General features: G+C 41.7%; 1 protein-coding gene across 8 annotated transcripts in view; it reads left to right on the forward strand.

Annotated features, from left to right (window-relative positions):
- ankrd26 (ankyrin repeat domain containing 26) overlaps positions 1 to 24,809 on the forward strand; it is a 97,470-nt gene that overhangs the window by 35,441 nt on the left and 37,220 nt on the right. For 6 of the 8 annotated variants that reach the window (XR_004204796.1, XM_020456164.2, XM_031801264.1 and 3 more), the window contains 11 exons: positions 6,581 to 6,883; positions 7,019 to 7,123; positions 7,232 to 7,308; positions 12,048 to 12,289; positions 12,908 to 13,108; positions 13,422 to 13,452; positions 16,717 to 16,858; positions 17,090 to 17,303; positions 17,532 to 17,715; positions 21,143 to 21,289; positions 22,711 to 23,494. Coding sequence is in view for 7 of the 8 variants with exons in the window: in XM_020456164.2 (XP_020311753.2) it covers positions 6,581 to 6,883; positions 7,019 to 7,123; positions 7,232 to 7,308; positions 12,048 to 12,289; positions 12,908 to 13,108; positions 13,422 to 13,452; positions 16,717 to 16,858; positions 17,090 to 17,303; positions 17,532 to 17,715; positions 21,143 to 21,289; positions 22,711 to 23,494 (2,430 nt within the window). In the remaining variant the exon portion in view is untranslated. The remainder of the gene's footprint in view (positions 1 to 6,580; positions 6,884 to 7,018; positions 7,124 to 7,231; positions 7,309 to 12,047; positions 12,290 to 12,907; positions 13,109 to 13,421; positions 13,453 to 16,716; positions 16,859 to 17,089; positions 17,304 to 17,531; positions 17,716 to 21,142; positions 21,290 to 22,710; positions 23,495 to 24,809) is intronic. The other 2 variants (XM_031801269.1, XM_031801268.1) reach the window with 1 other exon arrangement.

Below are 24,809 nucleotides of genomic sequence, written 5' to 3' on the forward strand. Positions count from 1 at the left end.
ACTTTGACTTGGCCATTCTAACACCTGGATATGTTTATTTATGAACCATTCCATTGTAGATTTTACTTTATGTTTTGGATCATTATCTTGTTGGAAGACACATCTCCGTCCCAGTCTCAGGGCTTTTGCAGACTCCATCAGGTTTTCTTCCAGAATGGTCCTGTATTTGGCTCCATCCAGCTTCCCATCAATTTTAACCATCTTCCCTGTCCCTGCTGAAGAAAAGCAGGCCCAAACCATGATGCTGCCACCACCATCTTTGACAGTGGGGATGGTGTGTTCAGGGTGATGAGCTGTGATGCTTTTACGCCAAACATAACATTTTGCATTGTTGCCAAAAAGTTCAATTTTGGTTTCATCTGACCAGAGCACCTTCTTCCACATGTTTAGTGTGTCTCCCAGGTGGCTTGTGGCAAACTTTAAACAACACTTTTTATGGATATCTTTAAGAAATGGCTTTCTTCTTGCCACTCTTCCATAAAGGCCAGATTTGTGCAATATACGACTGATTGTTGTCCTATGGACAGAGTCTCCCACCTCAGCTGTAGATCTCTGCAGTTCATCCAGAGTGATTATGGGCCTATTGGCTGCATCTCTGATCAGTCTTCTCCTTGTATGAGCTGAAAGTTTAGAGGGACGGCCAGGTCTTGGTAGATTTGCAGTGGTCTGATACTCCTTCCATTTCAATATTATCGCTTGCACAGTGCTCCTTGGGATGTTTAAAGCTTGGGAAATCTTTTTGTATCCAAATCCGGCTTTAAACTTCTTCACAACAGTATCTCGGACCTGGCCTGGTGTGTTCCTTGTTCTTCATGATGCTCTCTGCGCTTTTAACGGACCTCTGAGACTATCACAGTGCAGGTGCATTTATACGGAGACTTGATTACACACAGGTGGATTGTATTTATCATCATTAGTCATTTAGGTCAACATTGGATCATTCAGAGATCCTCACTGAACTTCTGGAGAGAGTTTGCTGCACTGAAAGTAAAGGGGCTGAATAATTTTGCACGCCCGATTTTTCAGTTTTTGATTTGTTAAAAAGGTTTGAAATATCCAACATGATTGTGTCCCACTTGTTGTTGATTCTTCACAAAAAAATACAGTTTTATATCTTTATGTTTGAAGCCTGAAATGTGGCAAAAGGTTGCAAAGTTCAAGGGGGCCGAATACTTTCGCAAGGCACTGTATATACATCATAAGAGATCGCAGCCATAAGGATGCTACTATGATTAAGGATTATCCTGAATGAATTGTGAATAATGATGAATGAGAAATTTAGTTTCAAAGAGAATACCCCCAGGTAATGCTATCCTTCCCTGTCATTGGTAATGGTGAGAGGTTAGCATGTCTTGGGTGTAACTTTCTCACTCATCATCATTATTCATTCAGGATTATCTGTAATCAAGGTAGCATCCACATTAATGTAGAAGTGTTTAGAAACATATTGCTTTCTTATTTACAAAATGACAATCCATTATTTACCATTTCTATTGGGCCCAAAATAATCTGAAACGCAACCAAAACAAACTGCAAATGCATCCAACAAGTTAACAACCTCTTTAGGATCGGACCCTTTTTTTAAATGTTTGCTTAAAATGACATACCCAAATCTACGGTTCAAGTCGGAAGTTTACATGCACCTTAGCCAAATACATTTAAACTCAATCTTTCACAATTCCTGACTTTTTAATCGTTGTAAGAATTCCATTTTAGGTCAGTTAGGATCACCACTTTATTTTAAGAATGTGAAATGTCCGAATAATAGTAGAGTATCATTTATTTCAGTTTATTTCAACAACTGTTTTACAGACAGATAATTTAACTTATCATTCACTGTATCACATTCCTAGTGGGTCAGAAGTTTACATACACTCAATTAGTATTTGGTAGCATTGTCTTTAAGTTTAACTTGGGTCAAATGTTTTTGGTAGCCTTCCACAAGCTCCCAACAATAATTGTGGTGAGTTTCAGCCCATTCCTCCTGACAGAGCTGGTGTAACTGAGTCAGGTTTATAGGCCTCCTTGCTCGCACACACTTTTTCATTTCTGCCCACACATTTTCTATTGGTTTGAGGTCAGGGCTTTGTGATGCCCCTCCAATACCTTGACTTTGTAGCCCTTCAGCCATTTTGCCACTACTTTGGAAGTATGCTTGGGGTCATTGTCCATTTGGAAGACCCATTTGCGACCAAGCATTAACTTCCTGACTGATGTCTTGAGATATTGCTTCAGTATATCCACATCATTTTCCTTTCCTCATGATGCTATCTATTTTGTCAAGTGCACCAGTCCCTCTTGCAGTAAAGCACCCCCACAACATGATGCTGCCATCCCCGTGTTTCACGGTTGGGATGGTGTTCTTCGGCTTGCAAGCCTCCCTTTTTTCCTCCAAACATAACGATGGTCATTATGGCCAAACAGTTTCATCAGACAAGAGGACATTTCTCCAAAAAGTACGATCTTTGTCCCCATGTGCAGTTGGAAACCATAATCTGTCTTTTTTTATGGTGGTTTTAGAGCAGTGGCTTCTTCCTTGCTGAGCGCCCTTTCAGGTTATGTTGATATAGGACTCGTTTTACTGTGAATATAGATGCTTTTGTACCTTTTTCCTCCAGCATCTTCACACGGTCCTTTGCTGTTGTTCTGTGATTGATTTTCACTTTTCGCACAAAAGTATGTTCATCTCTAGGAGACAGAACGCGTCTCCTTCCTACGCGGTATGACGGCTGTGTGGTCCCATGGTGTTTATACTTGTGTACTATTGTTTGTCCAGATGAACGTGGTACCTTCAGGTGTTTAGAAATTGCTCCCAAGGATGAACCAGACTTGGCTGATTTATTTTGATTTTGCCATGATGTCAAGCAACGAGGCACTGAGTTTGAAGGTAGGCCTTGAAATACATCCACAGGTACACCTCCAATTAACTCAAATGATGTCAGTTAGCCTATCAGAAGCTTCTAAAGCCATGACATAATTTTCTGAAATTGTCCAAGCTGTTTAAAAGCACAGTCAACTTAGTGTATGTAAACTTCTGACCCATTGAAATTGTGATACAGTCAATTGTAAGTAAAATAATCTGCCTGTAAACAATTGTTGGAAAAATTACTTGCACAAGGTAGATGTCCTAACCGACTTGACAAAACTATAGTGTGTTAACAAGACATTTGTGGAATGGTTGAAAAATGAGTTTTAATGACTCAAACCTAAGTGTATGTTAGCTTCCGACTGTATTTGCCTGTAGCTCAGGACCTGAAGCAAGGATATTCATATTATTGATACCAAAGGAAACACCTTGAAGTTTGTGGAAATGTGAAATTAATGTAGGAGAATTTAAGACATTAGGTCTGGTAAAAGATAAAACAAAGAAAAAAAACATGTGTTGCGCCCATCTTTGAAAATGCAAGAGAAAGCTTGCAATGTACTGTTCCAGGTTAGGCGCGTTTTTGATTTTGGTCACTAAAATTTTGGCAGCAAAGTTTAGCATAGTATTCTTTCATTTTAGTAGCTACTGTAAATTGAACAGTGCAGTTTGATTAATAAGAATGTAAGCTTTCTGCCCATATCAGATATGTCTATGTCCTGGGAAATGTTCTTGTTGCTTACAACCTCATGCTAATCACATTAGCCTACGTTAGCTCAACCGTCCCGTGGGGGGGGGACACTGATCCTGTAGAGATTTTAAGAGCCACAAGCTTATTCTAGTCATTGCGTGCAAGAAATATGGATCCAAATACTAAACCTTTGACTGCTTTATAAGAATTGGGGGGTGTCAATAAATTAGACTTTTGCCTTTTTGACTGAACAAAGGTACTACTTGTTAACTTCTTACGGATTAAATCCTCGTTAATGGGATCGATTTGACAACAGTCAGTGAAAGTGCAGGGCGCCAAATTCAAAACAGAATTAAAATTCCTCAAACATACAAATATTATACACCATTTTAAAGAAACGTGTTGTTAACCTCTCTGGGAAAATGCAGAGCGCCAAATTCAAATAAATTACTATAAAAATCTAACTTTCATTAAATCACTCATACAAGATAGCAAATTAAAGCTACACTTGTTGTGAATCCAGCCAACATGTCAGATTTCAAAAAGGCTTTTCTGTGAAGGCAAACGATGCTATTATCTGAGGATAACACCTCCGTAAACAAAGAGAGAAAAGCATTTTTCAACCCTGCAGTTGCGACACAAAACGCAGAAATAAAAATATAATTCATGCTTTACCTTTGACAAGCTTCTTTTGTTGGCAATATGTCCCATAAACATCAAAAATGGTCCTTTTGTTCGATTAATTCCGTCGATATATATCCAAAATGTCAATTTATTTGGCGCGTTTGATCCAGAAAAACACTGGTTCCAACTTGTTCAACGTGACTACAAAATATCTCAAAAGTTACCTGTAAACTTTGCCAAAACATTTCAAATTACTTTTGTAATACAACTTTAGGTATTTTTTTACGTAAATAATTTCTAAAAATGAAGACGGGATGATCTGTGTTCAATACAGGAGGAAAACAAACTGTAGCTGGCTTTCTGGTTATGCGCCTCTATCTAACAGTACACTTCAAGTGACCCTTGTTCAAGATGGCCGTACTTATTCATTACACAAAGGATAAACCTCAACCAATTTCTAAACTGTTGACATCCAGTGGAAGCGATAGGAACTGCAAGAAGGTCCCTTAGAAATCTGGAAATCTTTTCAAAACCCTTTGAAAAGAGTGACCTCAAAAAAACATCTGAATGTTTTGTCCTCGGGGTTTCGCCTGCTAAAAAAGTTCTGTTATACTCAGACACGATTCAAACAGTTTTAGAAACTTGAGTGTTGTCTATCCAAAACTACGCATATCTTATCTTCTGGGGATGAGTAGCAGGCAGTTGAATTTGGGCATGCATTTCATCCGGACATGAAAATACTGCCCCGTCACCAAGAAGTTAATCCAGCCACAGTGTCCCATTTCAAAAAGGCTTTACGACGAAAGCATACCATGCGATTATGTTAGGTTAGCACCTCATCACAGAAAAACACAGCCATTTTTCCAGCCAAAGAGAGGAGACACAAAAAGCAGAAATAGAGATAAAATGAATCACTAACCTTTGAGGATCTTCATCATATGGCACTCATAGGACTTCATGTTACACAATACGTATGTTTTGTTCGATAAAGTTCATATTTATATCCAAAAATCTCAGTTTACATTGGAGTGTTATGTTCAGAACATGCAGTGATTTTGCAGAGAGCCACATCAATTTACAGAAATACTCATCATAAATGTTGATGAAAATACATCTGTTATACATGGAATTAAAGATATACTTCTCAATGCAACCTCTGTCAGATTTTGAAAAAGCACACCATGCAATAATCTGAGTACAGCGCTCAGACACCAAAACAAGCCATACAGATACCCTCCATGTTGTGGAGTCAACAGAAGTCAGAAATAGCATTATAAATATTCACTTACCTTTGATCTTCATCAGAATGCACACCCATGAATCCCAGTTCCACAATAAATGTTTGTTTTGTTCGATAAAGTCCATCATTTATGTCCAACTACCTCCTTTTTGTTTGCACGTTTAGTTCACACATCCAAATTCATGAGGCGCAGGCACACTTAGTCCAGACCAAAAGTCAAAAATGTTATTTTGCGGTTCGTAGAAACATGTCAGTTGATGTATAGAATCAATCTTTAGGATGTTTTTTAACATAAATCTTCAATAATATTTCAACCAGACAATTCCTTCCTTGAAATGAAAAGGAACGCAGCTAGCTCTCACGGCAGCGCGCATGACTTAGCTCATGGCATTCTGCTAGACCCCTGACTCAAACTACTCTTAATCGCTCCCCCTTCACAGTAGGATCCTGAAACAAGGTTCTAAAGACTGTTGACAGTTAGTGGAAGTCATAGGAAGTGCAATCTGACCAACTTTCCACTGAATATTGGATAGGCAAAGACTTGACAACCTACAAACCTCAGATTTCCCACTTCCTGTTTGGATTTTTTCTCAGGTTTTTGCCTGCCATATGAGTTCTGTTATACTCACAGACATCATTCAAACAGTTTTAGAATCTTCAGAGTGTTTTCTATCCAAATCTACTAATAATATATCTTAGCTTAGCTTAGCTTCTGGGCCTGAGTAGCAGGCAGTTAACTCTGGGCACCTTCATCCAAGCTACTCAATATTGCCCCCATCCATAAGAAGTTAAACCAAATATCTTTCTCAGAGCATTTGTATTAGAATTAAAATAATTTAATTTCCCAAAATTTTGGTGTACAATATAGCTAAGTATTTGAATAATTTATTTTATACAGTCATTATTGCTTATCTTTGTCAAGGGTGTCAATAATTTCAGACCCCACTTTAGATTTGGGGTAAGGCCCTGTGTTAGACTATAGCGTCCTGTCCAGGGGGTGTACATAAAGCTGCCTCACGCTACAGAAACAGGAGATAGGCTCTTGCTATGAGCTGTTCTGGCTCAAACAAGCCAAGGCTCGTGTAAGGCTACTTACTTTGCTAAAATTGATCCGCTCAGACATGCTGATTGTCTGACTGTTGTCTCCGTGTTGCTGCTGCAGATGCCTCTGATTGGGACACGGCCAGCACCGCCAGCAGGAGAACCCTCCCCGGCCACGGAGTGCCTTCCCCCGGTGGCGAGGAGCTGAGGGAGGAGGCCTCTTCCCGATCCCCCGTCCCTCTGCCGGCTGTCCAGGAGCAGGAGCCAGATGCATTAATAGCGGAGAGGAGCGGTCCTGAGGAGAAGAGACACTTTCTTTCGGAGAGACCCCTCCCATTGGCCAGCCCGCGCTCCCTTACCCCTCAAACCCAACCCCAGCCCTGTGCTCGGAAGATGCTGCTCCAGAGAACAGAGAGTGAGGAAGGTAAGGGAGTAAGGAGATTATAGATACTGCATGTACTTTTGAGTGTATTTCTGGCTAATTTTAGATGGGCTTTTTGTCCATTGGTGCCAAGGATGTAAGCAGTGCATAAATGTACTTTTTCTTCCTTGTGCTTAGACTTTAATTGGGATTCCAACCACGTGAATACCTCCACCCCCAGCCCAGTCAGGACTGGGAAGCAACTACCAAACGTAACAGAGACCGTCGCAGTGTTGAAACCTAGTGAGTAACCTAAAGTTTACCTAATTAATTAGCGTTGATTTAAGACTGACTATTTGCAGACGTACATCCACTGCTGCTCTTGTTAAAACGGGTTCTATCTCCCTGCAGATAACCCTCTGCATGAGCCCTCACCAGTGAAGCAAGAGAGCGAAAGCAGTCCAGAGCCCGAGGAGCAGGCACAGGAGGTGGGGGCCTTAGTCAGGGAAAACCTTCTCCAGCTTACCTCATCTCATCCTTCCGCCAAATCACTACATATTCCCTGCTTTAAAATATATCTAACTTTTTTACTTTACCACCTCTAACCTACCTCGTCACATTTTCTACTTCACAGTAGTGTATAATCCCCATCTTACAATATAGCCTATCATACCCACGGCATAGTTACAAATAATCTACATCACCTCTACAGCATCTCGTCTCTCATGGCCCACTACACCACAAACTGCCTTATGAACACCCTATGTAGCCCCTAACTGACACAGTAGGCAAAACTATACTGAACACAAATATAAACGCAACATGACCTGACTGCAGTTCGGCGTCGTAACGGTATTCAGTGGGAAGATTTTGACATTCGATGGCCACTGGCAAGCTGGAGAAGTATGATGAAGATGAAGCTCAGTTTCAACTGTACCGGGCAGATGGTAGACAGCGTGTATGGTGTCATGTGGGTGTGGTTTGCTGATGTTAACATTGTGAACAGTGTCCCATGTTGGAGGTGAGGTTATGGTATGTGCAGGCATAAGCTACGGACAACGAACACAATTACATTTTATCGATGGCAATTTGAATGCACAGAGATACTGTGACGAGATCCTGAGGTCCATTGTGACTATATGCGTAGGCCCTCACCGGTGAAGCAAGAGAGTGAGAGCAGTCGAGAGCCTGAGGAGCAGCCACAAGAGGTGGAGGCATTAGTCAGAGAATACCATCTCCAGTTTACCTAATCTCCTACCCCCACAAATCACTACATTCCCCTACTTTAAATTGATTTAGTCTTTCTTATTTTACCACCTCAACCCTGGAGAGGAGTAGAATGGGCTCAACCAATATGCGACGAGGTGCAACCCAAAAATAGTATAAACATTTTGGAAGGAATAGCCGAAACTCACACTAATTAAAATCTAGATGTTAAAATCATGACCGTTTGGCCATGACTACCTCCACACCCCCTCGTCACATTTTGTATATCATATTACTGTAGTGTACAGCATTCCCCTACCTTACAATAAAGCCCGTCATTCACCTGGCATAGCTACATTTCATCTGCATCACCCATCTCATCTGCCATCATCCCCTTCACAACAGACTGGCTTATGAACCACCAATGTAGTCCCTCTCTCAACCAGTAGGCAAAACTAATTGCAATGACCTCATTGAGTTCATTGCTTGTATAAGGACATTTTGTGGATGTCTTTTTAGCATCCAAAAAATACATATTTATCTGGTTGATTATTGATTATCTGAACAGATAATAACCAAAATATCTATGTTCTCTCTGGTTGTAACAACGGCTATATGACTTCCCATCTTTTCAACCAGAACCTGTTTAAAATCAGAAAATGTTTATCATTAGTACATAATGTTCCAAATTTTGACTGCTGGCCACTGACTATTTTATGAAATGTATGAAATATTAGTCTTGTTATTGTGGCAAAGTGGTACAAGTTTGAATGTTACCTGCATGCCCCTACACACAATTGGTTTTTAATGTTGGCGTTTTCAGTGTTTTTGTGAACATTCATGCTTTGTATACCCTAATTGTAGATCCCATTGTAGGCGTCTGTGTTAACACCATTTCCTTTGTCTACTCATGCCATCAAAGGAGAAAGATGTTGCATCAGAGTTCGACGTAAGTAACCGGTACCACCTTGTCCCTGTCGGGTCCCAAACTGGGGAGGAGCAGGAAGAGGACAAAGAGAAAGAAGGGAGATATGTAGTTAGAGAAAGAGAGGGAGACTGTAAAGAGGAAGAGCCAGGCTGGGAGAAACGTTATGGGAAGATCTGGGTGGAGTTAGAGAAGAGGGAGGTTAAGTCCTCCTACAGGAACGTTGCGGCCGAACTGAAGCAGAAATTTGGAAAACTTCCAGCTGAATCCGCCTCTGACGAAACTACAGAAGAAGAAAAACAGGAGGAGAACGTAGAGATAGTTGAATCTCCCGCCAGAACCACTGAGGAAGAGTCGAGCAACGAAGAGGTGGGGGAGCCTAAAGTCTGTCTGTTGAGCAGGGCAAGGAGGAGTAGCAGCAATGCAGTCCTGCTGACCATTCTTGAGCAGAGGGGGTCCGGGCTGGAGGACTCTCTGACCGAGTCGGCTGACAACTCCCTATGCGAAGACAGGACTCAGCATGGTGACACCCCCGGGAGTCCCGACCTCTCCCCCAGTGCCGAGGACAGTGAGATGGGGGACCTGGAGCTCCTCTGTGGCATTGAGCCAGAGAACAGGTCTGCTTTGCCTCAACTGTTTGGGGAAATCGACAGAGAGCGAGAAGTAGACTACAATGTCGATGATGGCACCAAGACTTTCACAGATTGCAATGCAGCCTCAGTGGATCTCAAATCAGACAATGTTCATATGGATTCGTCCTTGAACAAAGGAAAGTCCAACCCTAGCCCAGACAAAGATGCCAGTACCAAACCAAAGCCTGCCGCAGAGGACCGTTGGCCAGGGCAAGTCCAACAGGGCGATGAGACGAGCCCCTCCATGTATGAAGAAGAACCTGAAGTGTGTCCCTCCCAGTCTCAGCCCTCCTCATTGAGCAATGTGTGTCCCCCAGCTCCTTTACTTCCCTCAGACGAAGAGCTGGAAGAGGACCTACAGAGGTTCAAGCACGAGGTAGGGATGCTGAAGGTTGTGTTCCTGGATTTGGAGAAAGAGAAGGCCCTGCTCTGGAAAGAGGTAGAGGATTATGACTGCCCTCGCTCCCGTTAGTCCCCCAACTCTTTCTTGTTCTGTCTCGCTTTTTCTTTCTCCGCTTTTTCCATTCCATCACTTCTGTGAAAAAAAAAAACAATGCCAGGGAAATACCTCTTGTAGACAACCTGTTTCACTCTTTTTTTTCTATTTTTTTTCTTTTTTTTCTACTTTCTGCCATTCCTCTTTTATTTTATTGGAAATGGTCGACATTTAATCATTTTTTTCATGAAGCAAAGTGAGTGTTATTTTTCTCATTGTCCGCGCCAGTTCTTCACTTCATCAACCACTCCCTCACCTAATGAGGTGCAGAGTGACATTTAACACCTCATTGGCCTCGTTTAAATCTCCTCTCTCCTTTCCTACTTTAAGCTGATTGACATTAAAGATCAGCACTATAAATGTCAGTCACACACAGGCCTCAGGAAGATTTTTCTTTCTTTTTTCTCTATCTTTCTTTCTTTCTTTCTTTCTTTCTTTCTTTTTCTCTCTCTCAGCTGTAGTAGCGTGTACTCCCAGGATTTCACCAACGCCTCATCCACACTCAAAGGGGCATCGTCCATCCATCTTCTCTTGTAGTGATTGGTTTTGTTTATTGTTGGGTCTTTTTCTCCATCGGTGTGCTTTGCATGCAGCCACATGTTGAGAAAACAGTTGTTTGCTACTCTGGTCATTTCTCATTTGCTCATTTTCCCTAGCTGGTGTGATTTGAAGTGGTAAAGGTTTACCTATAGAAACACCTTTCTTTTCTATGAAAAGAAGCCAAGTTGGACTGATGTGTTGGTGTAGCGGTTGTTTCATTTGTGCAGTGTTTTATGCATGTTTTTGTGATGACATTAAAGCGTTAGTTCAGCCAAATCTGCAATTATTAGCTAATGTTAGCATTTTCGAACAAAGCCCAATGTAAGCCAATGTCCCCTAGATGGCATGCTCCAATCATCTCAAAGTATCTTCAAACCAAGTTGTTGAGTTAATAAATCATTTAAAAAAATCAAAAATAATGTTTGATGATTTGGGCATGCTAACTTGAAGGACATTGACTTACATTGGTCAAATGCTAATATTAGCGTTTGGGGCAGTGGCTAGTTTAACAAAAACCAAAGCATGGTTTGCTTTCTGTCCTTATCCGTTTGTTTTTGTATGAAAATGCTGATGATTTCTAGGTAAGGAAGTTTACACATGTTTACACAAGTACATATATTTATACCCTCCTTCGAGGCTGAGTGTCCTCCTTGCACATCTGGATAGCCAATACATCTGTTGCTAGGCAGGACTTTAGTGGTAATTGTTCTTTCTCACTTCATCTGACCTCGGACCGAATTCCTCTCTCCCCCCTAACTCATTGCTGTTCGACCTTATCTGTGACTGAAACCAGACCGTTCTGCACTCCCCTTTCTCACTCAGTAGATGCAATAAATCAATTAATCAAATGTAAATAAGGCTTTATAAATACATCAGTCGATGTCACAGTGCTGTATAGAAATCCAGCCTTAAACCTCAAACAGCAAGCAGTTCCATCCACGCAGTTCTAATAGTGTAAGGTATTTCAAGTTAGAATTTCAAATCCAACTAAATTAATTTGAAAACACCCTTAACCAAAACATTTTGGCCAGCCTTTTGAATGTGTTTTTCCAGGCATTTTGGATAATGTCTGCTCTGTGAAAGGTTAACGTAGCTGTATAGTATTGCATAGGAATGGAGCTGCCTGTAAAGCTGTGGCATCCCTGTAATTAAGCCTAACTAATAGTTGCATCCAAATGGAACCCTATTCCCTACTGTGCACTACTTTTGGTCTAAATTAGTGTACTATCTAGGGTATAGGGTGCTATTTGGAGCATATTACATGAAGGTGTTAGGTCTCTCAGGAGAGGGGTGACAGACTCAATTATGTATGGTAGTATACCTGCTCCAAAACACATTTTAAAGGCCTGCTTAAACTTACCATTCTCAAATAGTATGTGATGTTAATTCTGCAGCTTTGATCATTAAACATTTACCCTGTCTTTTCAGGTGGGCGAAGACGAGACAAAGGCCAACATGGAGGTGCTGCAAAAATCAAGTGCCTCACGGGTTGCTGGAGGATCAATGAGCAGGCGATGTGAACGTGAACTAGACAAAGAAGAGGAGAAACCTGAGACCAGTTTAGGACACCCTAAAGTGTCACGCAGTGGAAATGGAGCAACAGACAGTGAACATCAGCTCAGAGCAACAGACCGTATTACCCAAAGACACGGGTCCAAAAGTCCAAAGAGGTATGCGTCTTTGTTTAGATTTAGCCCCACCCCAATTAATACCCTTTGCTTTGTTATTGTGCATAGATTTAGGAGCCAGGCAATAAGGTTCCTGAAGGACAGAGGACAATCAAAACATGACTGACAGAATCAAGAGGCCTATAAGGCTTGGAGCAGTTATTTGCAAGAGTGGGATCAAATGAGCTCAGATATTAGTTGTAATTGTCACCTAAAGACCAGCAGTCCAAAGGCAACCAAAGACATTCGGTTACAATTATCTCCCTACTGCTCACCCTTGGCCCAACCCATTTCGATAAATGCAGCTCTGTAAGGTGAAAGCAATATAGTGGAAACACTGCCACTTCCTTGCTTATACTCATCCAAGGGTCGAATTTATACCAGCTGGCAGACGGGCATATTCCATTATCATACACTGGTCCACTCTAAGACAATCCCTTGTTACAGCTGTACTTTGGTTTAGTTTTGATTCCATCCCCTGTCCTTTACCTTGCTGCCACTGCTTAAATGACACCTCCCACTCCAGAGCAATCAACCATATTCCCAGCTATTGGCTACGGCTACATGTCATGGGGCATGACGTTCACCGCTAGGTCTATGCTCTCCCTAATGCGCTGACAGGGCCCTGGAGGACCAACTACATCAGCAGCAGAAGAAGGAGGAGGGGAGAGCTGTATCTAACGAGGCCACCTTACAGTGTCCCTTTCTGGGGGGAGCCAGGCATGGCCGAGCCCCCCAGGCAGCTAACCATGTTAACACAGGAGACCCTCTCTCAGTGTTTGACGATAGTACTTTAAGTGAAGTGTCGGACGATGATGGAAGGTATATATGCAGTATGCCATTTTACATAACTGACGATGTCACTAACTCTGACAGTTTAATGATTGGTGGTGGGATATGATCTGGACTTGTCTTTTGACTTAATCTGTTATCTCTCTATCTTCTGCTTTAAAAAAGGGTGCATGTCAAACTCTTAAACTGATCATTTTAAAAGGTTTACTGTGTTATACCATCGCGCTTCTACAAAATATGTCGTGCTGCTCGTCGGAGAGCTTGAGGAGCGAGCATTCGTGACGTTTTCCAAAATAATCTTTCCGACTCTTGTTCTGTTTGTTTGTTTGTTTGTCGTTGTCAGGGCTCTCTCTGCATGGCATCAGAAAGACAAGGTAAACTTCTGGCATCGTCATTTTTCTTTTGGTCTTTTTTCCCCTCCACTTTTTTTAAGGTACATTACACTCCAAAATCAAAGGTTGTGAATTCATGTCTAGGCTATCTGTTTTGTAGATCTACCACAGTACAAAATTAATGGAAATGATAAACACTTAGTTCACTAGAGCTGGGACGATTAACCAAAAATTACTGACACCGACACTGCCTTCCTCTTACCAAATCATTTTGCTTACGTCGGTAATGTTCAGTTATTTTTCTACAGAACGTTCCTGTAGACTGTTTAAAACCATTATTTGGTCAACAGTAATAGCCTATGCATGATGTTGATTCCTACTATAAAAGTATCAGCCTGTCCCCGTTTCCCTTTTGACTGCTGTGTGTTCGAGGCACTCTCACTCCCTCTACCCACTAGAGTGCGCACGGAGGGAGAGCTGTATTTTGATATGCACAAGCATATGACCGTTGCTCAAAATAGAATTACAGGATAAATACAGTATTCAAAGCAACTACTGTTGTTCTAGTAACATAGAGAAGAGGCACAGCTTTCTGTGAGTATATAATTTATCAACTCTTAATTAATATTGAAGGAATGGCACCACTTTAGGCTATGATGTATGGTTTTGATGTGCCCGCAGAGTGGAGCGCGTCATTTACGGTGAATAGGCCTCATCAAGTATTTGTATGTATTATGGATCCCCATTAGCTGCTGCCAAGATAACAGCTACTCTTCCTGGGGTCCAGCAATATTAAGGCAGTTGTACATTTAAAAAAAAAAACATTACAATATAGTCATAACAGATTTCACAACATATTAAGTGTGTGCCCTCAGGCCTCTGCTCTACTACCACATATCTATAACACAAAATCCATGTGTACGTGTGTGTATAGTATAAACGTGTGTTTGTATGCATGTGTCTCTTTGTGTTGCTTCACAGTTCCGTTGTACTTTAAGGTGTTTTTTTTTTTTTTAATCAAATTTTACTGCTGGCATAAGCTACTTGATGTGGAATAGAGTTTCATGTAGTCATTACTCTATGTAGTACTGTGCGCCTCCCGTAGTCTCTTCTGGACTTTGGGACTGTGAAGAAAGCTCTGGTTGTATGTCTTGTGGGGTATGCATGGGTGTCAGTAGTTCAAACTACTGTTCGGTGCATTCAACATGTCAATACCTCCCACAAATACAAGTAGTGATTTAAGATTATCTCTCCTCCACTTTGCGCCAGGAGAGATTGACATGCATATTATTAATGTTTGCTCTCTGTGTACATCCAAGGGCCAGCCATGCTCTGAGTGGATTGCAGTTTTCCTGCAATATCAGTTTTGTTATACTCACAGACAATATTTTGACATTTTTGTAAACTTTAGAGTGTTTTCTATCCAATACTAATAATAATATGCATATATTAGCAACTGAGACTGAGGAGCTGGCTGTTTACAATGGGCACCTTTTCATCCAAGCTACTCAATACTGCCCCTGCAGCCATATGAAGTTAACAGGCACCGCATCGATTATATGCAATGCAGGATAACCTAGATAACCATACATGGTTGATGATATTACTAGTTTAACTAGCGATTATGTTAAGATTGATTGTTTTTTATAAGATAAGTTTATTGCTAGCAAGCACCTTCCCTTGGCTCCTTGCTGCACTCTCATAACTGGTAGTCAGCCTGCCACGCAGTGCAATGTAATTGGCCATAATCGGTGTCCAAAAATAATCATTACCGATTGTTATGAAAACTTGAAATCGGCCCTAATTAATCGTCCATCGACCTCATTGTTATTCCTCTTGTCCCGATGGGTTAGGGCAGCGTGATGGCGATTGCATTTGCGTTAAGCAAATTGAAGTGGGTCTAGGGTGACAGGTAAGGTGGAGATGATATGATCCTTGACTAGTCTCTCAAAGCACTTCATGATGACAGAAGTGAGTCTATTAGTGATAGTCATTTAGTTCAGTTACCTTTGCCTTGGGTACAGGAACAAGGAACATCTTGAAGCATGTGGAGACAGCTGTAGCCTATAGCCTATGCACAAAGATATAAGCAAATTCATCTCTAAAGAGATCAAAGGAAATCTGATCATTCTGGATCCTATTTTGACAGGTTGCACATCAAAATATCAATCATGCATTCCCTGGATAGATGTTTTAAATGTTGTATTATTAGGTTACTTTAATTATAGGCTATCATCTACATTTTCTTACTTGGCACAGGGAATTATTATTATTTTTTTAAACATTTTAGGGTTTGTGGCAAAAATCCAATGCAAATCAATGGTACCTTTGGGGAGAGTTGGGTAAGTTGTGCCAAAGGGTAAGTTGAACAACCCCTTGTTTCTAGGAAACAATACACAAAATGAATCATGTGACCAAATATTTAGAAGACGTAGTCATTTCATGGAGTCTGAAGGAATAAACCACATGGAATAAGTTGTAAGCAAGTTGGGTCCAAAAAACTGATGTTCACAATGTGTAATTTATTTATTGTGCTATAGGTGTGATGATGGGAAGTTTTTCAGGATAAAGAAACGGAATGGAGCTAAGCACAGGCAAAATCCTAGAAGAGAACCTGGTTGTCTGCTTTCCATCAGACGTTGGGAGATTAATTCACCTTTCAGTAGGACAATAACCTAAATCCCAAGGCCAAGTCGACACTGGAGTTGCTTACCAAGAGACAGGGAATGTTCCTGAGTGGCCAAGTTACAGTTTTGACTTAATTCTGCATGAAAATGTTTGGCAAGACTTGAAAATTGTTGTTTAGCAATGATCTACAACAAATTTGACAGAGCTGGAAGAATTCTGAAAATAATTCTGGGCAAATATTGTACAATTCAGATGTGCAAAGCTCTTAGAGACGTACCCAGAAAGATTCATAGCTTTAATCACTGCCAAAGATGATTCTGACACTCAGGGATGTGAATACTTATGTAAATGAAATATCTCTGCATTTCCTTTCCAATTAATGTGCTACATTTTTTTACGTGACTTTAAGTGACTTCATTGAGTTACACAATCAATTTTAGATACTTAGAGTTTAATGTCAAACCCCTCAGTTCTAAACTGATGACTTGGGATGTGGACTTTTGAGGTCTGAAAAAATCTGACAAATGTTGATTTTGGAGTGCAGTGTCCCTTAAAGAAAATATCATGAGTTTAGTAAAGAATTAACAAATTACATTCAAACATACACTATATCCATGTGTAAAAGTTAGTATGTAGTGTAAATCTTTGATCTGTTTTATGTTGCGTCCCCAACCTCAGACTGCTGGCGAGATTGAGATGGCGGAGGACTTTGATGAGCTCACACAGTCATCGGACACGGCCACATCTGACCTCGAAGACCCCACCTCTGGCTACCGTCACGCCTCTTTTCTCATCAAACAGCTCGATTCTGCCACTTTAGGTACACATGGCCCAAAATCCATCCTAGGCTCTATCTCAAACTGTCTTTCCATGATTCCTCGCATTCTATCTCCTTGCCTCCTTCATATTTGAGGAGAAGATCCAAGGTCCCTCCCCTTTGACATTTATCTCCAATGCATTTTGAGAAGGAGGCGAGAAATCCAGGAAAGATGAATTGAGGAAGACCCCAAGGCTCTAACCCTAGTCCCCTCCCACCCCTCTGTCCCTTCAGACTCTGTGAGCATCGTGAAGCTCCAGAACATGTTCCACGAGTATGAGCGCACGATCCAGAGGGAGCGGGGCCGCCATGGGCACCTCTCTGACAAGGTGAGCCAGCTGGAGGTCGAGAAGCGCGAGCTGATGGCCTCACTGGAGGAAAGCCGGGACAGCAAGCAGGCCCTGGATCACCGGCAGCTTGAGCTGGACACGGACCTCAACAACTTGAAGTAAGTTAGCCAAAGAGTTGAGGTCTTTTTTGTCGTTCTGTGAGACAATTTGTTTTTTTTCTCTCCCTCTCAATGAACCTTTTTCATATTTTTATGCTCTTTCAAATCTTTCTCTGTCACCTTTGATTTTTATCATCTCTCCTCTCACTCTGTCTCTGCTAACACACTAAGTGTAGATGTGACCCACTGCTTTCTCTGTGTTCCATCTCTCTGCCCTATGTGCTGTAGGTTCCAGCTGAAGCAGGAGCAGGAGAAGCACCGGAACGCCTCCATGCTGTATGACAAGAACCGGGAGATGCTGCGGAGGAAGGAGGAGGAGCTACGGGCCGAGGCAGAGGAGAAGCACAAGGTGGAACTGGCCATGAGGAACCTGGAGCTGGAGATGAGGGCCATCCTTAACAACATGAAACAGGTAGAATGCACTCTGACTCTTTTTCTCTCTTTCACTAAGCCCTCCTCTTCCTATTTAAATTATGATAATAACATAATTGTTTTATACCTTGATTACACTATGTTGTACTTTGTAGATGACCCCTGACCTAGCGCTTTATATTGGTCAGTGGGGCGGCAGCGTAGCCTAGTGGTTAGAGCGTTGGACTAGTAACAGGAAAGGTTGCGAGTTCAAACCCCCAAGCTGACAAGGTACAAATCTGTCGTTCTGCCCCTGAACAGGCAGTTAACCCACTGTTCCCAGGCCGTCATTGAAAATAAGAATGTGTTCTTAACTGACTTGCCTGGTTAAATAAAGGTCAAATAAAAAAAGTGGTAAAACGTCAATAAGGACTGGTCTACAACATCTAGTAGTGTACAACCTTCTGTATTACTTTGTTGGTTACCACGAGCAAAGACGACCATCACCATCAATCATAGTTAACAAGTTTTTAATGTTATTCAGCCATTGCCACACATATACCACAGGTTAGAGGTCGGCCGACTATGATTTTTCAACGCCAATACCGATTATTGGAGGACCAAAAAAAGCCGATACCTATCAATCGGCCAATTTTTATTTTTTATTTGTAATAATGACAATTACAACAATACTGAATGAACACTTATTTTAACTTAATATAATACATTAATACAAATCTATTTAGTCTCAAATAAATAATGAAACATGTTAAATTTTTGGTTTAAATAATGCAAAAACAAAGTGTTGGAGAAGGAAGTGCAATATGTGCCATGTAAAAAAGCTAACATTTAAGTTCCTTCCTTACATGAGAACATATGAAAGCTGGTGGTTCCTTTTTAACATAAGTCTTCAATATTCCCAGGTAAGAAGTTTTAGGTTGTAGGTATTTTAAGAATTATAGGATTTTTTTTCTCTATACCATTTGTATTTCATATTCCTTTGACTATTGGATGTTCTTATAGGTACTTTAGTATTGCCAGCCTAATCTCGGGAGTTGATAGGCTTGAAGTCATAAACAGTTCAATGCTTAAAGCACAGCGAAGAGCTGCTGGCAAATGCAGGAACGTGCTGTTTGAATGAATTCTTACGAGGCTGCTGCTCGCTACCACCGCTCAGTCAGACTGCTCTATCAAATATCAAATCATAGACTTAATTATAATATAATAACACAGAAATACAAGCCATAGCTCATTAATATGGTCAAAACCAGAAACTATCATTTCAAAAACAAAACATTTATTCTTTCAGTGAAATACAGAGCCGTTCCGTATTTTATCTAATGGGTGACATTCCTAAGTCTAAATATTGCTGTTACATTATACAACCTTCAATGTTATGTCATAATTATGTACAATTCTGGCAAATTAATTACAGTCTTTGTTAGGAAGAAATGGTCTTCACACAGTTCACAACGAGCCAGGCAGCCCAAACTGCTGCACAGAACGCAACAGAAGTGACACAATTTTTCCTAGTTAAACTAAATTCATGTTAGCAGGCAATATTAACTAAGTATGCAGGTTTAAAAAATATATACTTGTGTGTTGATTTTAAGAAAGGCATTGATGTTTATGGTTAGGTATACATTGGTGCAACGACAGTGCTTTTTGTCGTGAATGCGCTTGTTAAATCATCACCACCCATTTGGCGAAGTAGGCTGTGATTCGATGATAAATTAACAGGCACTGCATCGATTATATGCAATGCAGGACAAGCTAGATAAACTAGTAATATCATCAACCATGTGTGGTTAACTAGTGATTATGTTTGATCGTTTTTTAAGATACGTTTAATGCTAGCTAGCACCTTACCTTAGCTCCTTGCTGCACTCGTGTAAGAGGTAGTCAGCCTGCCACGCAGTCTCCTCGTGGAGTGCATTGTAATCGGCCATAATCGGTGTCCAAAAATACAGATTATGAAAACTTGAAATCGGCCATTCCGATTAATCGCTCAACCTCTAATTTGAAGCATCCAATTTTCAGAAATAGTGTGCACCCGCCATTTCACACACTGTCCTCCCTCTTAGGTATCTGAACATCCTTTTTGATACATTTATTAAGGTCCTTGGGGTCCATACAGACTCTCAGATCTCCGTTCCTTTTCCGAACACACAGCATGGAATTGACCTCGTCTATTGGCTCCTCTGTTTTCACGAGCACATTGAGTTTCACTATTCTTCCCGATCTCCATCTTTAAATCCTTCCGTATTGGCACTGGAACTCTGCGTGGTGCATGAATCACTGGCTTGGCATTCTCTGCGAGAGTAATAGAGTAAATGAGAGGCATTGCTCCAAATCCTGTGAACACATCAGAATATATTTGTGCAATCTCCTCACCATTTTGATTACTTGTTGAACACTGTGCAGCCAGTCAGAAATTAATGGTGTACACTCGCTTACCCACTCCCAACGATCCACATGCTTTATCCCCCAAAAGAGAATCATGCCCCTCTGGTACAATCAAACATAAGTGTGTGGCTTCTTGTTTTCCCTCTTTACAGTTAGCCGACACAAACCTTTAGTCTCAATTGCTTGGCCAGAGAGACATCTTTTTGCATGATTGCTGGTTTGTGCTTTAGCTCATGAAAATCCCTCATTGATCAGGTGGGCTTTAGCCCCTGCATCCAGCTTTAAGGTCAAAATTGTACCATTGACCACGAGTGGTACAACCAAGTGGTCACTAGCTACAGTATGGACCTGTAATGGTTCTTGCACATCCTCCATGCAATCCACAGTGCCCACAAAGTCCCATACTTGTCCTTTTGCTAAACACATTTTTCCAAAATTACTTCCCCTTGGTCTTGTTGCAAAGTTTTCCAACAGCAGGGCACTTCATGGCCTGGTGCCACACCTATTACAATCATATTGCTTGTGGCTCCTTTGCTCATTGTGCCCCCTCGTTTCCTTGTCTACAAAATCCACTGCTCTGCTTTCTACCTCCATAGCAGTGTTTGCTGGTGTGGAGCAAAAGGTGTTAATATGTATTTGTGACAGCTCATTTGCCTGAATTTTTACTGCACTGTCCAAATGTAACTTACTTTCCTGCAGAAATCTTTCTCTAACTCTGGAGTAATTTATATCAAACGCAATCTGATCTCGACATATAGATGAGGTTAGGTCTACAAAATTAAATTAAACTCCAACATTCACAGAAAAAACACGATTTCCACTCCTGTTACCATGTATTATTTTGTTGGTTACAGCGAGCAAAAATGACCATCACCATCAATCATATTTAGCGAGTTTTTAATGTTATTCCGCCATTGCCACACACATACCACAGGTGTCATGAGAGTATTATAAACAATCACTCAGAACCACATCAATACACCTTTCTCCATATCTTCTCTTAAATGCTGTGTGCTCAATAACAGACTATTAATGACGTGAATGAGTATGAATTTAGCCTGTATGTTTGTGTCATCCCCTAGTCGGAGGAGGACCGCAGCGAGACCCAGAGGCTGTTGACCCAGGAGCGAGGTGCCCGAGCTTTGTCGGAGACCCTCCTCAACAATCACCTCCGCAAGCAGCAGCAGATCGAGGAGGAGAACAGGAGGACCATCAGTAAGAGCAACGAGGTAACATACTGTAATGAAACGGGCAGGGAGCAGGCCTCGACCCCTTGACCTTCTAGCCCGAAGTCCAGCGCGCTATCGACTGTGCCCCAAAAGCATGCTCGAGCGGCAGAGTCAATATCCGCACTTATAAACCCAGGGTCGGACTGGGGGGGAGGGGGGAATAACGAGCTGTTATTTGGATCTCTCTTTGGTGTTAGTCTATTAACCATTTTTTATTTATTTTATTGAACATTTAAGAATAAATTCTTATTTACCCCGGCCAAACCCTAACCCGGTTTACGCTGGGCCAATTGTGCGCCGCCCTATGGGACTCCCAATCACAGCCGGTTGTGATACAGCCTGGAATCGAACCAGGGTCTGTAGTGACGCCTCTAGCACTGGGATGCAGTGCCTTAGACTGCTGCGTCACCCAGGAGCACAATTTACTGCATGGTGATGTCACCATTGAAAGCTGAAACCCATGCAGACCTGCTGATTAGAAGGTCCTGTGAAGATTGTATTTTCAACCAGCAACTATCAGGAAATAAAAATATGACACAATACACAGCAAAACATTTATTCTGACGGCACTGGGCCCTTAGCTACATATTCCAATTAACATAATTTAAGAACATTTACATGATAACCACCAAAAATACGAAAGTTAATACAAAACACTAAGTTCTACCTAAGAAGGTAATCTAAACTAAAAATGTTTTCATCTATGGCAGTGGATTAGATTTATGTGGAAATGTTTGATCAAGCACACTAATTAACAAGAATGGGGAGTCTGCTGGCTGAATGAATTCAACTTAGTCTTAAAGTAAATTTGAAACTGCATTGTTCACAATCTATCTGTATTGCAGTAACATGCAATAGTCATTTACAACATTAACAATGTCTAGACTTTATTTCTAGTCAATTTGGTGTTATTTTAATGGACAAAAAAACTTGCTTTTCTTTCAAAAACAAGGACATTTCTAAGTGACCCCAAACTTTTGAACGGTAGTGTACGTCAATGTTATTCTCGGTGGCAACCCAGAACATATCCCAGTCTGGGTGATCAATACAATCTTGAAGCAGAGATTCCGGTCCGGCTCTAATAGCAGAGGTGCATAAAGATGGCGGCCCCATGCAATTTTGCAAAGTTCTCAGTATTGTACATTGCTCTCCGTTACACTTTTTTTTTCTGTATGGCCATTAGCAGAGTTTACATGATCCCAATTTTAGCTTCAAGATGACGGCAATTAAATGAAACTAAAGAAGATGGAGATAATTTTATTGGCACATTGAACCATATCATGTGCTTTAGTTTTAAAAACTCAGTGGATAATGCTAGAACAATGATGTCATAACTGAATTCTGCCGTCTTTTTTCATGTTCGCCATTGAAAGTGATGTTTAGTGTGCTGTGTCACCTCTGCTGCTGTTCTCACTTGTCAGGCCCTGTCCCAGTTGACGGAGGCCACTGACCGAGAGAGGGAGCTGCTGCAGCAGAGCTCTGTGCTCCAGGACGAGCTGAGCTCCCTGAGAGCTGAGCTGGAGCGCTCCTGCTCCCACAGTCGCCAGGAGGAGTCCCGCCGCTCCGAGGAGAGCGAGGCTTTGAGGGAGCGCCTAGAGGATGCCCGGCGCGACCTCAAACTCAACGAGGAGGCGCTGGCCCAGACAGTCTACCAGTACACCAGCCAGGTGACCGCCGTCAAGGCCGAACTGGCTGTGGCTTCCACACGGCTGGAGCACGAGCGCCAGGTGAGGGAGCAGCTGGAAGCCGAAGGTGAGTCAGCGAGGACGCGGCTGACTGGCGCTCTTCAGGAGGCAGAGAGATGCCAGGTGGCACGCGCTGACGCCGAAAGAGCTCTTCATCGCGAGCGTGAGGGGCACCAGCGTGCCCAGGACAAGCTTACGGGCGAGGCAGCGAACAAACGCGAGGCGGTGGGTGGGCTGTCGCAGAAACTCGCTAAGGCAGAATCACGTGCAAACGGCCTCGAAAATGAGGTGCACCGCGTCACAATGTCGCTTGCCGAGATGGAGCATGTGGTCGCCACGCTGCAGAGGGACAAGGAGCAAATAGGGGGGCGAGTGAAGGAGCTTGAGGCAACTCTACAGACGGAGAGGGAGCAGGCTGGGAGAGTGTGCGCCCGGCAGGAGACGCTGCAGGAGAGGCTGGCGGCGGCACAGAGCGAGGCCATGCTGCTGAGGCAACAGCTGGAGGAGGCCCAGAACAAAGGTGCATGCAATTGCAGAGTTTTTAACCAATGTATTTTATGTGTATCCTAAGGTGGACCATGTCTTTTAGGAGTGGCAAGCAATTGAATTCACCATCCCCTAGCTTAAGACCAACAATTTTGAATAGACTTCAATAGTTATTCCAGTAGTCCATTATTGAAGAACTCCCTGATCTCTCTTGCCTGCCTCAGCCTGTGTCTTGATTTGTGATGGGAGGAGACAGAGGTCCAGACATCATTCTGCCAACCCCTAGCTTCAGCTGACATGACACCACTGACTGGGAAGAATGTGTTGATATTTAATGTGTTGATATTGTATTGTACAGTTCCCTTGCTTTTTAATGCATATTATCCAGGTGGTGCTATAATTATGTACCTGCACTTTGCATCAGTACTGGTTACTTTATATGAGCTGAGATCACTGATGATTTTCTAATGCATTGATCTAACTTATTCTATTTAATTCATTTGCTTGAAGTTTATCCTATTGAATCTATTGGCAACATCATGTATTGTTCTTGTTTCATCAGCCGTCAGTGCTAAGTCTTCTGACACTAAGTGCCTTGAGAAACTATTCACACCCCTTGACTTTTACCACATTTTGTTGTTACAGGCTGAATTTAAAATGAATTAAATTTAGATTTTGTGTCACTGGCCTACACACAAAACCTGTAATGTCAAAGTGGAATTATGTTCTTCAAAATGTTTACAAATGAAAAACTGAAATGCTGTGAGTCAATAAGTATTCAACCTCTTTGTTATGGCAAGCCTAAATAAGTTCAGGAGTAAAAATGTCCTTCACAAGTCACATAATAAGTTGCATGGATTTTAGCATAATTTTTTAACGACTACCTCATCTCTGTACCCCACACATACAATTATCTACAAGGTCCCTCAGTCGAGCAGTTAATTTCAAGCACAGATTCAACCACAAAGACCAGGGAGGTTTTGTAATGCCTCACAAAGGGCACCTAGTGTTAGATGGGTAAATATTAAAAAGCAGACATTGACTATCCCGTTGAGCATGAAGTTAATTACACTTTGGATGGTGTATCAATATACCCAGTCATTACAAAGATACAGGCGTCCTTCCTAACTCAGTTGCCAGAGAGGAAGGAAACCGCTCATGGATTGACTTTAAAACAGTTAGAGTTTAATGGATGTGATAGGAGGGAATTGAGGATGGATCAACAACATTATAGTTATGCCACAATTACCAACCTAATTGACAGAGTGAAAAGAAGGAAGTCTGTACAGAATACGAATATTCCAAAACATGCTTCCTGTTTGCAACAATGCACTAAAGTAATACTGCAA

The sequence above is a fragment of the Oncorhynchus kisutch genome, linkage group LG22 (assembly GCF_002021735.2).
Source record: "Oncorhynchus kisutch isolate 150728-3 linkage group LG22, Okis_V2, whole genome shotgun sequence".
Taxonomy (NCBI): Eukaryota; Metazoa; Chordata; class Actinopteri; order Salmoniformes; family Salmonidae; genus Oncorhynchus; species Oncorhynchus kisutch.